Source organism: Pteropus alecto, unplaced genomic scaffold (assembly GCF_000325575.1).
Source record: "Pteropus alecto unplaced genomic scaffold, ASM32557v1 scaffold13, whole genome shotgun sequence".
NCBI lineage: Eukaryota > Metazoa > Chordata > Mammalia > Chiroptera > Pteropodidae > Pteropus > Pteropus alecto.
The window spans coordinates 9,286,339-9,304,579 of record NW_006434373.1 but is presented as its reverse complement, the minus strand read 5'-3'; the positions used below and the strand labels follow the sequence as shown (position 1 = coordinate 9,304,579).

Sequence of the window (18,241 nt, the reverse complement as noted above, 5' to 3'; positions counted from 1 at the left end):
AGCCTTGGTTGTGAATTCCAGTTGGTGGGGTGAGACAGGAAGTCTCTGAGCTGTTGTAAACTTCCCACATCATCCAGGAATGGTTTGGATGTGTGGATGGGAGTGAGTCTGCCTGTGGGAGACATCAGTGAGAAGTAGAATTCAGAGGCAGAGACTGTTCCTTCCCATCTTTCCTGAAAATAACTACTGAACGTGCAGTCCTATGTTACATGTTGCTCTCAAAACATGACGGCTTTGCATATCTCAACAGATAATTTCTAAAATCCTTAACCAATATTCTTGATCCTCTATCTGCCTTCGACCTTTCCTTTTCTCCAAACTCAAGCCAAATACTTCACTGTTCTTTAATTCTCAATCCTTAGTCCTTAGCTCAGGCTCTTTCCTCAACATTGCAAGTCTTTTCTTCATCTCCACTTATTGAAATTTTGTCCATGTGTCAAGTGCTAACCCCAGAATTTATTCCTTTACTGTGCCTTTCCTCCTTCACTGAGCCAGACTAAGATTTAGGGTTATACTTTCTGTGAAGCATTTGTCATAAATCTATTGCAAATACCTTTGCATCATCTGGTTATATATATATAGGTATTTATATCTGTATATATATATGTATAATTATCAATCATCTAGCTCTTTCTTCCTGACCTATAATATATTTAGTTTTAATTTTATTAATCTTATTATTTCCTATAGCACCTACCACTTTTCCAATAATATAACAGCCAACCAGAAGATTTAATGAACGCATATGTGGACAGTTAAAAGATATCATCAATAAACGTGAAAATAAAAAAGAAGGGTGATAATTAGAGAAAAATCAGATGAGGCAATACCATGAATCATAGCATTAGATTTGAAATGAACTTTTATAATTTAAAATAGTTTTCAGAAAATACACAAGAAAATGAAGTTTAATAAAAGTAAAATTCACACGAGTATTCTCAGGGAAGAAAAATAACAAGCTCAAATTCTGTAAAATCACTATTTATATGTGACTGTGAGAGAAAAAAAATTCTTACAGTTAGTAGGAAATTGCAAGTGACTGAGGTAATAGAATCATGCAGAGGGTATGAAAACAGGATATATTATTGAGTCCATAAATATGAAATGAGTCTGGAGAAAATATTTGGGAATATGACTAATATACTAGGTAACTTAATGAGAGGAAAGGAAGAACCCAAAATTTTCTGAAAGCCTACTATGTACAAGACACAGAGGTGTTTTTAGAAAGATGACTAGGTAATATATTTATCACAAGGTCTTCAAAGCAGCTCTCTGAAGTAGATATTATTTGTAGGTAAGGAATTTGAGAATTACAGATGAAAGTAATGACCTCAGAAAGGTATAGCTAGCAGGGATTAAAACTGGATTTGGCTACAAGTCTACTTTAATCCTAAATCCATGCTCTTTTCCAGTATGCCACAACAGCCTCTCCAATATCCAGTAGTTCAAGTCAAATATCAGTATTATCTTTGGTCACGCCCTATCCTTCACCAAATCATATCCAATCAGTCATCAAGTTCTATTTATTCTTTCTCCTGAAAATATCCCCAAGTGTACTTGCTTCTTTCTAAACTTATTGCCATTGCCCTGGTCAGCCTTTATCTTCTGTCTTGCATACAAATATAATTCTTCATTTCCTCATATCCACTTTCTCCTCATTTCAGTTCATCCTCCACATGACAACCAGAATAATCCGGTAAAAAACCATAATTGATCACATGACTCCCTTGCTGAAAATATTTCTATGGCTCCTCATTATTCTTGGATTACAGTTGGAAATCTTTAACATGACTGTAAGACCTCCATAAACTGCACCTTAGTTGCCTTATTCTTTTTATTACACTTTCCACATTATCGTCTATACTCCAGCTGTATTTGATTCTTTGCTCTTATTTCCTCTTTCACCATTGTCTCTTCCTGGAAGCAGACCTCTTCACCATCTCTCATTTCTCTTGCCCCTTTTTTTTTTCCCCTTGGTTTTCAGTTCTCAGCTTAAGTAAGAGCTACTTCTCCAGATACTTTATCTTTAACCTCTAGGTCTTAGTAAAATCCCCTTGCTATGTGCTTTTGCAATACTTTGCACTTCTCCATTTATTTTATCACATTTCTACTCATATAAAACTCTGAGAGGAGAATTTGGCTGAGTTGATCTCCTATTACATTTCCGAGTCTAGGGTGGTATCTGGTGAGTGGTAAAGTTCAATTAATTTGTGTTGATTGCTGTGATGATCAATTAAAAATTGAAAAGTACCTCTCAATATCATTCGGCTGATGTTTTACTGTCAGTAAAATCAATCTTGGGTGTTGTAGTCAAATCCTCAAACTTGGCTGAGTATGCGGTATGTGGTAGACCAGATGATTTCGATGTGTCTATTAACACCCTGAGCTGCCCTGAGGTTTTGATGAGGTCCTAGGTCGTTATACCTAAGAAAAACCCATTCTGGTCCCTTGTCATTAAAATATGTGTATCTGTTTAACGCTGTGGATGTGAAATTATTAGGTGCATCTAAATTTTTCATTTATGCCTTTGATAATGAATTTCACAAATAATTATTATATAAATAGCATGCTCAAATATTGTGCAAAGCATTAAATAAATACTGGTGAGGAAGATAAGCAAGGTTACTTCCCTCACAAAGCTTAAAATTTTCTGCTTTAGTTCACGTCACACCCAAGTGTAATCAGAAATTTTTCATTTGTACATTGATTGGAAGGACACGTATAAGGCAGCCTGGCACTTGGAAGGTCAAATTTACATTCATGAAACTATTAGAGGTCAATCATAATAGCTGTGCTATAAAATATAATTACCATGCTACAATAATCTCGAAAAAGAATGTCTTGTTATCTGTCTCATCATACCCACAAAAATACATAATTGGAATATTAAATTGATTTGAATTTTCCATCTCCTTGAAAGAGGTTAAAATTCATTGATTATAATTTATATGCATTTGACAAATTATTTTTGCTTTGTTTTAATGGTTTAGGTACATGTCACTGTGGCAGGTGTAAGTGTGATAATTCAGATGGAAATGGACTCGTTTATGGTAAATTTTGTGAGTGTGATGATAGAGAATGCATAGATGATGAAACAGAAGAAATATGTGGAGGTATGTATGTTAACTTTGCAGAAGTTAATAAAGTACTGAATTTTTCACCTGTTTCATTGTACTTTTATCTCTATAGATTTCTGCACTAAATTTACTAATTTAGTCTGAACCTATGTTTATTTGGAAAACACTTCACATGTGGAGAATTAGAGTAAGGCATTCAGAGTAACTTGTACTTTTTAAATGCAGAATTAGATTGTTGCCATAGGAGAGCCAGATCATACGGCCAATAAGCTAACTGAATAGTTCTGAAGTGGTCCTAGTTGGATTCCCATCTTCTCTGCTCATCTTAGCTGCTTTTATTGTTTCTTTCTTCCAATCTTTCAATGTTTTAATTTCATTCTCTTTTCCTTTCTAAACCATAAGCCTTTAAATAGACTCATGTCCTATTGGGGACACAAAGGTCAATAGGATCATTAGCTTAGAATTTATCCAACCCTCCCCCTCCACCCTGATGCACGCACACTTATATATTATTTTTATGATCTTTTCTATGTGTACCATTACCCAAATCATTTTTCCATTGTACAAGTGATTGCATGCTTGCTAGTGCCAAGCATTGCAATGAGTACTTCACATTCACTAAGTAACTTAGCTAGGATCATGCCAGTAATTATAGTAGAATTTAGATGCCTGTCTGCCTGACACTGAAGGCTGTGCTCTTGATTCCTCACTGTAGAAAATTGCATTCGTGCCCTTGCGTTGGAGCTCCATGAGAAGAGCACCTTCTAACCTATTGGCAAGTCTGTTGCCAGAGTTTCAATTTGCAACGGGGACTGGCACAGGAGAGGAAAATAGAGAGCAGTGAGAAGAGTTTTAGTTAAATGTTTTAGTCTGGCTTCATCAATATTGATAAGCAATTAGTTATTTCATTTATCTCTGACAAGATTCCAGGGCATGGAATTCTATCTTTCATGCAGAATGAGTGATTTCAGAAGAGTAATTTTCCCTAGAAGGATAGGGGCAAATGGGGCAAGAAGGAACTCAACCATAGAGAAAGTGTCAATAACATATGACAAGCTGTCTTTTTGTTTACAAAAACAAATTGTAACTTCAATTCCTATGGTCATCCGGATACTCTTATTTTAGGTCTGCTTGATTCTTTCTTTCTGGTTTCCTTGCTGTACAACCCACGAGGATAAAACAAACAAACACTAAAACGTTAATTTTTCAAGCCAATGACTTAAGCTAGATGCTGCTCAAACAATTCTGCAAAAGGGCTCAGTCCAAAATAATTAGAACAATTAGATAAATCCACCCACAAATATTATGTGTTTGTCCTCCTGCTATTTCATTTCCAATTATTACAGATCAAAAAAGAGGAAGAGAACATGCTTGGGGCCAGTGTGTTCTGTTGCAGACTATCAAAGCAAAGTCTATTCGCGTGTGTAAATATAAACATTTCACTTGAAACAACACAACAAGAAATGTTTAACTTTCAACCTTTCCACTTATTATTTCTATTCGTTTGAGGCTTAAGCAATTTCATGGTGCAAAGTCTCTGACCACAGACACCAGTGCTCTGGTAAACATCTTCCACGGGTGACATTGACTGGGATTGTAGATCTTTCCACCTGTCATTCACATGAAATCAATCTACTGAGAGGTGCTTCTACAGCCCACCAGTGAAGCAATTCAAAATGAGATTTTCTTGCTCCATCAGTTTGCACAAAACAAAGAATGATGTTTATTGTCTGGAATGTGTATTTTCTTGAAGCTTATATTTTATCTCAATTATTCAGATATGTCTTGTTATAATATTTTCATTTGAGTTATAAGGATATCTGCTTAATTTTCCATACCTGCAGACAGGTGTAATTTTACATGATTTTTTTTTCACCTCTACTTAGTGATTTTTCAGTAAAACTCTAACCAAACACTGAACTTTATAAATAGACGAAGAATTTGGGTGTGAAGGATCTAGATTTATAATACTTTGTTAATGTCATGCTAATCCTTACATATATAGCACTTTACATAAATTTCCTGAAATTACAGAGGAAATAAATTCTGATTTAAGAAGTTAATCAAGTCTTAAAAAAACTGACTCCTTGGAAAGCTTTGAGTACACAATTGTCTTGCTTTTTTCAGTGTAATCTTCAAATTTCTGAGATTTGTGATAAAGCACTGGGATGTGATATTTTGTGTGTGTGTACATGTAGAGATATTTTTAAGTTCATAAATAAAATGTATAATATGTATACATGTTATAATTATAACATATAATTATAAATATAAGCATATAGCTTGGTAGCCATTATATGTGTTTAAGTGAACAAATTAAAGTTAAATTTGTTGTAGAAATGATCATTGTCTCTCAGGTTAGGAAGAGGATTTTATGGATTTCCCAGTTATAGCTCATTTAGGCAGAAAACATGGCATCGTGTGTGTGGGTTCCTGTCCCTCTACATCTCATTATTGCAGCCTTTCTCTTTCTCTTTGTCTCTCTGATGGATGTCTGCTTGAAGGAAATCTCATCTGATGGACAACAGTAACATAAGAGACCAGTGTTCTGTTGCATTTTCCTCTTCTTACGTGAGTCTCACAGGCCCTATTGATGCTCTTGATATTGGCCAGAACTGCCATAGTGTTCAGAAAGAAAAATAGCTTCACAGTTTCTCATGGACCCCCTGGGATTTTGGCTGTAGAAGAGAGAGAGAAGTACAAAGACTTTAGCCAGAGACTCGTAAAACACAAATTCCCATAAAACGGAAAGAATAGGCTAAAAACCAAAATCCAGTATGACCAGAATTTTCATCTTGTTTAGAAGAATAAGAAGATACATTCATATTTGGGTGGCATAACTACAAAAAGGGAAAACATAAGAAGTGATTTTGAGGTAAATATAATTGTCATCTTTCGGGAATTTGTAGAAGAATTGATGCAGATATGAAAGTATGGATGTAGAGAGTGATGATGTGAAATTCATTACAGATTGCTTGTACATAAGTACAAATTAGTAGGATAACAGTTTATAGAGAGGTGGGAAATGAACGGGTGTCATGTTTCCAGACACAAAATGTTGGAATGCCCTTACCAATCATTTACATTCTCTTGACAAATAGGATGGTAATTTGACCTTGTGAGACCCAGGGTCCATGATATTTTATTGGTCTAAATGAGTACTCAACACTGATTTAGCTGAAAACCTCTTTTCCACATGGTGGAACACAACAGCTTGTGGGACACAGTTGAATGAAAAGATGAAACATTTTCTCTGGTTTAAGAAACGGTTCACTCATTAATAACGTGCATCTAAGTAAATACGCACCATTGGTTTCTCAACAGTTGATTTCAAATGAAATATTTTAATGACTAATTCAAGAAGTGCCCTTAGAGTAAATACTTAAATACATTTGAGCTTGATGCATACATTTGACATTGGAAAGTAATAGGTTTTCACAGTCTTTCATATTGTTTTTTAAAAATTCTCTCATTTTAATCAGCTACCCAGCTAGGACAAGTTAAAGGTCACTTTGACTTGCTCTGTGTATAATTATGTAAGTAAAGGCACAACCATAATGTTTGGGGGGCAATCTACATAATTTTATTATTTTAAGCAACGAATATGGAGCAGGTATATTACTTCAGAAGGCAAAAATGATTACAAAGGGATAGAAAGTTAATTCTGCTTTTGAAGTTGCTTTTTTCCTCACTGTATAAAATTCATTTTGGGTAAAGGCCATGGAAAGTGTTACTGTGGAAACTGTTACTGCGAGGCTGGTTGGCATGGAGATAAATGCGAATTCCAGTGCGATATCACCCCCTGGGAGAGCAAGCGAAGATGCACATCTCCAGATGGCAAAATCTGCAGTAACAGAGGTGTGTCATTCATACACATTACTACGTAATTGGGAGGAAAACAAAGCTCTTAATTGTTAACACTCCTTTTTTCTGTATTTCCTTCAGTATGGGAGGAAGTTGTCTTTTATAGTCTCTGACTTTGATGTAAATCAACATTTACCATAACACCAATCTTCTCTTTCTTGTTTTTTATTGAGTAACAAACAGAAAAATAAGAAAGTTGCTGTCATTCTTTAAGCTTCCCTGAACAAATAGTGAACATAGGGACTGTAATTTCTTTGGTGGCCATACAGAAATAGCATAATACAGCTAAAAGGCAACTCTTATAGATACTGCTGTTAAATGTTTCTCGACTAACAGAATCATCTACAGCATGAGCATCTAATTATCTAGGGAGCAATCAAAAAAAATTCTCTTGTCTTAATTATAAGTAAATTGAAGGTTTGGTTGAAATACAGAATTGTTGTAGAATCATTTCACCTTCATATGCAATAATAAAAATGGATATTGAACACAATAAATATAAAAGCTATATATCAAATAGCCATATGAAATTTAGACTGATCTTGACATGAATTAAAATATATTACTGTTGCTCAAATATAATTTAAAATGAGTTAACTAACTTGGTATCAAATCAAATAGTTTTAAATACTTTTTAAAAATACTTGAAAATATTTGTTTTTGTCTCTCTGTCAGCTATACTGGTAGATAAAAAAGAGAGCCATGCTATACTGTTCTTTGCCTACCTGACAATGCAAATAAGTGGCCATATTTCTTTTAATAAAATTATAAAAATCTAGAAAGCTAGATTTTGTTTATTTCTATAAAAGAATGATGCATTTTAATACATAATGCTGATATGTAAAATCCTATCAGACAACTAATTTTATTCTTTTAAAAACTGACACAGAAAAGTGAAATATGTCACGTTTCTGTACAGAGAGAAAAAAAGAAGAAGACCTGAACTTGAAACAAAAATCATTTTAAAAAATTCTCTTTTTAGTTTATAGAAAATAGATCTGACTATACATCATGCTAATTTATGTTGTGTTTGTCTTTAATATATAAGGACATGTGTCTGCTTCCGTGCTTTTATTCAGTAGGGTCAGTAGTCACCATTATGATGTCTGGTAGGGGAAGGCATGCCAGGGACGGTCACTGAAATGACCTTTTTCTCAGAAGGTACCACTTATATCTACCCTTGAACTTGTTCCTCATCATTGCTTCCTAGGTAGGAGAGGACACTAATTCTGCACATACCTGCCTAATTTTCCATTTTAGCTCATCTTCAGGGGCCAAAATACCAATGTTGTGGATACAGCTCATCGGTGATAGAATAAATGTTCTTTATTGCCCACTTTGATTTATGCACAGTTTCCAGCTGGACCCATCCCTCCATGTCATTTATACAATTATGAAAGCCATGAATATTTATCTTTAAAAATGCACATAGTAAAATGGAAAAAGATTTATAATCTTAACATACAGATATAAATTCCTTTTAAATTTTAGTACATGACCTTTCAATGTCTTTATTATTTATTTTTAAAAATTTATCACCTGTGTGCTCCTTGGCATGTATTTTCTTCTTATTTTATACAAAAATTGAAAAATACCCTACAGACTAATTTGTAATTCACTTCTTTTTATTTAATCATATATTTTAGGTACCTTTCCATGCTCACAGAGCAAAAACCTAATTTTTGATTTTGATGGCTGCTTAAGCTACACATTGCATTAACTCTCCATTGATTGATATTTATGTCATAGTTGTTTTTTAATAACACAAATGCCACCATATTTAATATTTTTAAACTGTACTTTTGTGTCCTTTTCCTTTCCTTTGGATATATTAATTAAAATGGACACGTGCTAAATAATAACACACATTTACAAAGAACATATTGTGGAATTGCCACCTAGAAAGTTGTACCATTTTGTATTCTGTACCCTCAGCGACTCTCCATCCTAGCAATCTTTTTTCACCGCTGTTAATCTGACATCCAGAATAATTCTAACTCACTGTGGTTTTATAGGTCCCTGACCTCACCCTTAGTAATTATAGGCTGAGTGATAAACAGTTTTCATATTTATCTGTCATCATTACTGCTTGCTCTCCAAAATTTCTGATTGATATTCTTTGCCTTTGTCTATTTTTCTTTAGGCATATTTGTCCTATAGACATTGATTCCTAAGAATTTTTATGTTTGTGAAAGTATCTCTTTGTCTTTTGCACACATATGACTACCTGTTCTAACTTTTTAAATTTTGTAGGTTTTTTTTTTTTGGTGTTTTGCTTCCAACTGAAATTTTAGATTTTTATATAGCTAAATTTATTTATTTCTGTAATTTGGAAATTTTCTTTCAGCTTCAGAAATTTCAAAATAGAGGATTTATTATATAATTTATAGTTTTCATTTATTCCTTACATTTTTAATATAACTAGATTTTACTTTAATGTAAAATGTAAGAAGGAGATTTAACTTTACCTTTTTCCCAAATTGTTAGCTTGTTGCCCTAAAGATGATGATTGATAATCTACACAAAATAAATATGATCTACAACTGGATACTTCTCCTATGCAAATCTCCAGATGACCAAGGTTATATTTCAATATCTAGTCTCCAACATCCTCTATAACTTGAACTCATCTGATGTAGGAAACCTTATTCTTAGATCTTCTTAACATGAACCTTCTGCTCTAGTGATGCAAGACTCCTTAGGATCCCCACACCCATCCCCACTCTTCTTTGTTTTCTCCTGCTTTCTTGACCTTCCCTTCATTTGTTCTACCTCTAATCAGTCCTAGAACATTTCCTTATCTCTCTGCATATCCAGACCATTTTCCCTAATGACTTCAGCCCACACTGAGTTCCTCTTCTCCAAGCTTTTACAGTATTTCTTACAGTATTTATGTCTTAGTTTAGAAAATGTTAGCACTCATACATCTACTGTTTGCTAAGTTTTCTTTCATGAGCTTTATTTTTGTCAAGTAGATTATAACCTCCTTGAAGGCAAGGATTTTATCTTTGTTTTAATTCTTTTGGTATTATCTTTGAGACAAACCAACACAGTGCTAATGACATATTCCATAATACATATAATTATTGACATAGACAATAACTTTTATTTATTAAGGATTTCTACTATCAACTTGAGATGGTGTTTTTCCATTGAAGAATTTTTTTTTTGAGTACATATATTTTCCAAATACAAAATAAGCCACATATTTTAAAAAAGTGAAATGTAAGATGCTTTCTTTTATGTTTTTTTCCTCTCTAGACCTATCTAAAATTATTTTTCCCTTCTAGGCACTTGTGTGTGTGGTGAATGTTCTTGCCATGATGTTGACCCAACTGGAGACTGGGGAGATATTCATGGAGACACCTGCGAGTGTGATGAAAGGGACTGCAGAGCTGTCTATGACAGATATTCTGATGACTTCTGTTCAGGTGAGTGCTCTCTGAATTCTTATTTTTAAATAAAAATATTCATTTTCCTATTTTCAACATTCCTTCTGATTCTCGCAGAAACTGTCAAAGAACTGAATGTGTATTCTAAAGCATTGGCTATCCACAGCCCTTCTATTAGTAGTCACTTGAAAACCTTTAAGCGTTCACTCATTGGGCAAGACTAGAAATGAAAAGGCACTCTCTTAAAATTAGTCTAATTCCTCACAAAGGAGAACCATTAGCTCTGGATATGCTCAACTCTGAGAATGCAAAACTAGCAGACCTGATGACAATGAACAAGATAAGTACCATTATGACAAACTGTATTAATGTTACAAAGCATAGGATAATAAATTCCCATGGCTATTTTAATGCATTAATTCTTTGATGTAATTTGTATCCTAAAATTATTCTGCAATTTTGTCTAGAATTGCATATCAATTAGTAGATTCAAAATTTTTATTTTATAAATATTTATGGAGCAGATAGTATTGGCCAGCGTCTGAACTGCAACTGGGCCACTGGGACCAGCATTTGAAGAGACAAATATGTTTCTTGACTTTATGGAACATGCCGTCTAAATGCAAAGGGAAATATATGATCTGTCAGGACTTTTAATGGTGCAATGGAAAAACAATGCAGTCATTTATCTTAAAAAGTGTCATTTAGTGAAAATGGATTTGTGGATTTTCAGTCCGGTTATGTTTGATAATCCAGAAGGCAGAGACATGTGCATATAAACATCTCCTTAAGCCTGAATGCTTCATTGGTGTATGTAGACAGATAAGAAACTCCACAGGTCTCCTGAAAGTTTGCTAGCAAAGGGAGATAAAGAGCTGCCTTATTTAATTATGATCATGCAACTGTAAAGGCTTCTCCGGCCTGGCTGAGGAGAGCCTTTTGCTAACACTTCCTCCTGCAGTAGGGGGTGTCCCTCTTCTGATTAGTGTTCTGGAGGATTTCCTACACATTTTGTGGACACCGTTCTCTTGAGGGGGTGCCCTTTTCAGATTTTTCTATTATTCATTGTATATGAATATTCTTTATTATCATCGTTATCGACACAACGGTAATAAAATAGCTAACAACTAGTGAGAGGCTTCTATATGCCAGACACTGTGTGAAGCACTTTCCAGATTGTTTCATCTATTTTTCATAAAAGTCTACGTGGTAGGGATTATATTTATTCTCATTTTACAATTGGAGATACTGAGGCTCAGAGAAGTCTCATAGCTTGCTAAAGCCCCCTCAGCTAAGAGATAGATTCCAAATTTTAATAAAGTCTACATATCTGAAGAAATTTAGAGGTGTTTTCTTTACTGAACAAATCTTTGTTTAAACTTCAATTTAATATAATATTTTAATATAAACATTTTTTGAGATCCAAGTATGCTAGAGGCACTGTATATGATATTAGGATATAAAAATAGTTTTAAAATCATAGGTTCTGCTGTCAAGAATTTTACTATTTAGCAAAGAAAACTGCCATGTAAACAAAATATTTTAAATATACTATCGTGTAGGAGATTTGCATATTAATAAATTTGTTCACTTATGTAGTCATGATATCGGGGACAAAACAGTGAACACAACAGGTAAGATCTCTCTCCTCATAGAGTTTATATGCCAGTGGGCCTGGAATGACAACAAATAAAAAAATAAAATATATAGTACATCAATGCTATTTATTTTTTCATGAGCATAGTGCTATAGATTAAAATGAAAAAAGGAAGGAGTTGAGAATGTTGGGACATGGGCTTCTTTGACATTTTAATTAAGTGCTGAAGCTTTTACAAGAGGTGGTGATGTATGGCTCATGCATTGCCAGATGCTTTTGGATCACAATACGTGTACAGTTCTGCCCTGAAAGGTAGGCTTGCAGATCAAGAGTCATGAAAAGAATATTCCAGGCAGAGGGAGTAGAGGTATACAATTTGTCCTGGAGACTACAGTAAGTTTGGTTATTATCAGAATGTACAAGTAACAAAGGATAAAGCGAGCGAGAAACAAGAGCTGGAAGACTGTTTACCTTGCTGCAAAATTTGAGTCTATTCTAAAGGTAATGAGGAGTTAGTGATGGTTTCAGGCAGTTGAGTGCTGTAGTCACAGGTTTCTAATTTGGTTGTTGGTGCAAATGTTGTTGCCACTTACTGAAATGGGAATTATAGAAGGAAGTTGTAAAATTCATTTCTAGATGTATTTAGCAAAAAAGACCAATGGCAACCCAAAGCTGATTTTTTTTTTTTTTTTTCCAGCCTGTTAAATATGTGAGTCTCAAGGGTTAGGACGTGAGAATTTAGTCATAGCACAGAGCTGGTAATTAACACTATACTGGAACTCAGAGAACACCATTTAAGAATGTCATTTTAAGATTATGAGATAAACATGAATTGAAAAATTTTTAAATTGGGAAATAAAGGAGATAGCTAATCAGGCGTGGTTGGTGGTGTTTCTCATGGGAGGAGTTTAGGAGAGAATAATTAACCTTTTAAATATGGTCTCCATACTGTAGGTGTAGACAGGTAAGGGTGGGCAGAAGTGATGGAGTAATGTGCTGTAGTTTGAATAGTAAGACATAAAATCTATAATTGTAATTTTATTATTTGTTTGTAGAAGTGAACTGAAAGTGGCCAGTTCTCCACAACCTGCCTCCCCAACTTAAAATGAAGAATTTAGGAAAGATGAAACGTACATTAACAGAATCCTACTCTGTTAGACACTTATCAAGTTCATTCACACACCTCATTCCATTTTATGTTCACACTAACTCAGAGAGGGAGACATCATTATCTATATTTTAACAGCAGAAACAAGTTTAAAGAAATTAAGTAACTTGACAAAGTTCACACTACTTTTGTGTCATTTGAAAACACATATAGCTTAAGTACTTATGTAATTTAATCTCCAAGTGATACAAATAAAATTCTTCAATTTATTTTATTTGGGTAAGAAAGAACGGTCCTCTGGGTGCTCAAAATTCTTATAAAACTAAGCTTCTCTGAACATCATTATGATCTGGGATAGGCACCAATCTTGGTCGTATTTCTTCATTCTTACTAAATCTGTAGAATTCTAGATATGCTTAGTAAATTATTAGTCTTCACAATTTTTCTAATTGCCAGTCTAAATTGCACCATACAGCTGATTATTGAGCATATGTTAATACCTTAGTGTTACAGGACAGAAGTAACCCAACTACCTTGACATTATGAAGTGATTTACACAAGGCTGGAGTATAATAAACTTCAAATGAAATGCTACTTTATTTTTAGCTCCTATTCTTGCCATCCTGAGAGTGTTGGTCTTATTTAAATCCAAGGGAAACCTCCGTATAAATTAGTTTAAGGTGGCTCTTTTAATTGATATTTTCATTTTATTTATTCATTCTCACTTTGTCCACTCATCTGTTCAGTGATACACTTAGATGTATATATTTTGTACCTCTTCCATCATGGATATGCAAGATACAAATATTTTAAAACATAATCCTTGCTTCCAAATAAATTTGCTTTATTTATTTCTTATTTTTATTCCTATCTGTTATTCATCATCCACATGTTGTGTGTGAATGTGTGCATGCATTTATTCATGCACAAGTATGACTCATACACACAAAGGTGCGTGCACACACACACCCCACCTTAAAGACTTTACTATTGATAAAATTTGAGTGTGACTAAATGACCAGCACATGACCAGTCATCTTTGAGTGTGACTAAATGACCAGCACATGACCAACTACTATTTGTTTCTTCAGTTCTGTGAGCTGTTCCACTGAATTTACTTCCTGATTCTCTGGTCTATTTCTCAAATTCTCATAGTTGGAAAACTATGCTGCAGTGTGACCTGAAACTCTGTCTTTCAGCTTGTCCTGTCAACCAAAAGGATGAAAGTATAAGCTTAGTCCCGGCTTAGAGTTCCAGTCGTTTGGAAAATGGATACATTTGATAGAACCATGTCAGTTGGGAAAATTTACCATTGTGAATTACCAAAGCATTAAGGAAAGAAACTGAAGGGAATTGTTAAATATATTCAGTTTGTATTATCTTGAAGGAAAATCAATGTATTGAAGGGACTTTTAAAAATATAGCAAGTACCAGTTTGATCTAATTTATTCCCCCAAACGTTTTCGTATTGATTGTCTTTATATTACTTTGTAAGAAGCTACTTGTAAATATCTGATTCCAATTCATAAGCATTTTTGATCATTTTAAAAGGAAGAAATACCCTGTATAGCAGAAGAGTGTCTGGAATGAATTAAACTATGTTTGTCGTCAAATGTTATTTCTGAATTTAGATAGCTTAACCCAAAGCAGAATGATTGCAAAGGAAAAATAAGTTTTGGAGTCAACTTGCTCTACTATAATGGCCTGAGTGCCTTTACAATTTCTACCTGCCCAGCATGACTGTGATGCCACTTGATGTCTGGTCTTGCTGTCAACTCCCTGTCCATATGGCCATAAGGTACAGATTGGGCTGCAATCCCATTTACATACCAACACCAAGCACCATGTTTTGTTTTGTTTTTTCATTGTCATGTGTGTGTGTTTAATGTATGCTCATAGATCTTTTGAAAACAATTCTCTAAGGTACATTCTCCTTATTTTTGATATCAAGGATAAATGATAACATTCTATATCTTTCATCTCTATTTTGTTGATCCTCTGCCTATAGAGTTTAAAGGAATACTTATTAGAAGCAATGAAATTAACTCCTGTAAGACTTTATATATATATACATGTGTATATATACACACACACACACACAGATTTGACAAACTAGCATGGAAGCATAGCTTCAGATCAGGGTGGTAAAATTACTCTCTTCTGGTTCTCTCACTTAAAGATAGAGCCAAGTGAGATGAGGCTCAGAAAGGGTAACTACTGACACATTTAGATCGAAGACACAGGTCTCCTAATTTCCTTTGTTATGCCTTTTTTATTATTTGTTTATAAAAGACACTGATGTAGTATGTTATGGCAGTCTAAAGGATTTTCATGCTAAATCAATCTCATCTTTTCTAACTCTTCTTCATATATCGAAATCACACATATTCATCTTTTCCATTTTATCCTTATAAAATGATTCCTTCTCTCTCTCTTTGATGTAACTTTTATATTAGAATTGAGAGACTGGTAACTTCAGAAGAAAAGTTGCAGTTTTATTTTCCGATTTCCTATATTCTCTGAAATGTTCAATACCTACTTCAGAATGTGGTATCAATATCTTACATTTCTAAGTAATTACTTAAATACGCCAATTACATATCATTTAGGTTTAAATTTCATTTGAAGTGAGAATCATAACATTCTAAAATTTATTTTGACAACATATGACTTTGATTATTGAAAGATGTAGGATGTAATTTTTCATTACTGTGAAAGCAAAACATTTTTATATTTTAACTTGTCAATGAACTAATAAACAGATTAGGCAATACCAATGTCAATACCATTTTTCATAATATTAGACTAGAATTATTTAAATCTTTTCTCTGTTGTTTTCATATTTGCTTCTATGATTTGCATTGCAACATTTGATTTAGATATTCTTACTTTCTCAAAACAATGAAACCTTCAAAAACCATCCTACCTGCCACTATTTCATCATTAAACTGGTTACCATGTATTCACTGACTCTTAGGAATTTTATTCATTATGAGTGAATTTTATTCATTAGGTCACTCATATTTTAATTACCCTTCTTTCTTCAGCTTGAACTTGTTCAGTTGATGTCGACCCCTGATGGCAAAGTGTAGGACTCCTAAGCAGATGATTTGAGGAGGAGCAGTGACCATTCTGAACTAGACAATATTCTCCTACTTTGATACTTTTCTATTTAGAGGCAAAACCTTTCATCCCACAGCCAATCACAGCAATGACATTATCTCATCAATTAATTCCAATCTGTAAGCGCTTGACTGCAGCTGGGTTATTGAGAGGGCATTTTGATTAGGTGAAGACTGAGGCTGAGGCAGAAGGCACAGAAAGTTAGGAATCATCACACACGGCAAAAGTGAGGACATATTATGTATATACCTCCCACCGTTTCTTAGAGTTCGCAATGCCTGGGTGTAAAACATAAATTTATAGGAGCCATCCTTGAGAAGGTCCATGATGCTGCATAAGTGCACAGGAAATAGAGGTTTTGGATATAGACTATGTTCTCCCCTAGTGTTTATAGAAGGGCACAGAAATAGCAAAGGGATAGAAAAATGAAGCTGCAATAATAGCATAAAGCTATTTTTTTCTAAAGCAGCTACATTTTCTAAAGCAGCTAAATTAAAATTTGTTAATGTATCCACAATTAATCTGATTTCTTTCGATATTAATTGGATGAAATTTTAACTCCCAAAAATCTCCTATTAATAACTTCTCATCATCTTGATGAATTTGTTTTATTCTACCACAATTTTTTCAATATTGACATGTAGATGATGCTCAGATAATAAATAATAACTTCTTAAACCTGTATTCCAACTATAGAACTTGAGAATGTTCTCCCCCTCAGTCACTGGTGTACCCCAGCACAGGCTCCTGCTTCATTCTATATGCTTAGGAATTGGGACTCTCATGCTGGGCATGCGTTGCTGCCTGAGTTCCAGGCAACTGCAGCAGCAGTTGGCATCCTCTAGGTAGCTTGGGATTTCCTGGAATCCTAAACCTATTGGATATTTTGTTCTAACGTTTACAGTTATTTTAAACTTTCAAGAGTAAAGCGTTTTTCTCCTTTTGACTTAACAATCTTGTTCAGTTTTATTGTTAAAGTGTCAACTGGTCTTCCACAAATGGCAGCACATTCTGTTCTTTGCCTGATATCCTCCTGGAAGATCTAAATGTTCTTAAAATGAAACTTTTCATTTCAAGTTCAAAGCCATTGGCTCCCATAAAACAGCAGAATCAATTGTATTTTTAATGTTAAAGATTTTGTTTTAAAAACTATTGCTTATCTATCCATACAGCTCTACAGCTCTGTTTGCAAAGTTTACTCTAAATTACATGAGGGTTGAGAAGAAGGGCAGGAATTTCTTAAGCTGGGATAAATGACAAAAAGCCACAGAACCCACAACCTCTGAAATCTAATTGCTAATAAGTTAAATTGTTATAATAAATATTCTCATATTTGAAGTTCTAAATGATCATTTTCACACGCAATACATATTTATTAGCAATCACAATTTTCCTTTCCTTAAAAATGATGAGTTCTAAGCAGAACATTAATGATGACAGCAATTTATTGTTTAGACTGTTATATAGTAGGTACTCAATAAATGCAGATTGAATTTCATTTAGTGTTAATAGAGAGATTTGGATTCAATTATCCTTAATATCTTATCCTATTTTGATCTATGATTTTATGATTTGTTTAACAAAGAACCAGGTTAATGGATGGTAAAAAGGTTCCTGAGATGTGGATAGTCCAATTGTTCAAACTTAAAAGATAGTCATCTACCCACAAACCTCATGTAGTATTGATAAAGTCGACTACTGTTCACTGAAGGCCAATTTTCAAATTGTGTGATATATATCAATATCAGATGCCAAAGACAAAATAGCGTGGGTTTTCATCCATTAGCATTATACTTGATTTACTTAAAGACAGAGTAATTTGACTTCCTTTAAAATTCTTCTGCATCTGTAGCAATGAGTATCTGAAAGTTTCCTAGGAGTTAGAAAAAGCTCAGTTGATGTTATCTTGCTTTCCTTTCTATTCCTACTTGCTTTCATATATGGGCTCAAATGAATAAAAATAATAATGGCTCAAGTTTATGTAGCATTGAAGACATATTATGTACTTCCTGATAAATTTGGATAGATAATTCATTATTATCCTTTTTAAACATGGAGAAACTAAACCTCGAAGAGGTCA

At 33.9% G+C, this 18,241-nt stretch overlaps 1 protein-coding gene across 2 annotated transcripts in view; it reads left to right on the top strand.

Annotated features, from left to right (window-relative positions):
- ITGBL1 (integrin subunit beta like 1) overlaps window positions 1–18,241 on the top strand; it is a 172,489-nt gene that overhangs the window by 67,441 nt on the left and 86,807 nt on the right. For both annotated transcript variants that reach the window (XM_015587338.2, XM_025045020.1), the window contains 3 exons: window positions 2,991–3,113; window positions 6,795–6,935; window positions 10,232–10,372. In XM_015587338.2, coding sequence (XP_015442824.1) covers window positions 2,991–3,113; window positions 6,795–6,935; window positions 10,232–10,372 — 405 coding nt within the window. The remainder of the gene's footprint in view (window positions 1–2,990; window positions 3,114–6,794; window positions 6,936–10,231; window positions 10,373–18,241) is intronic.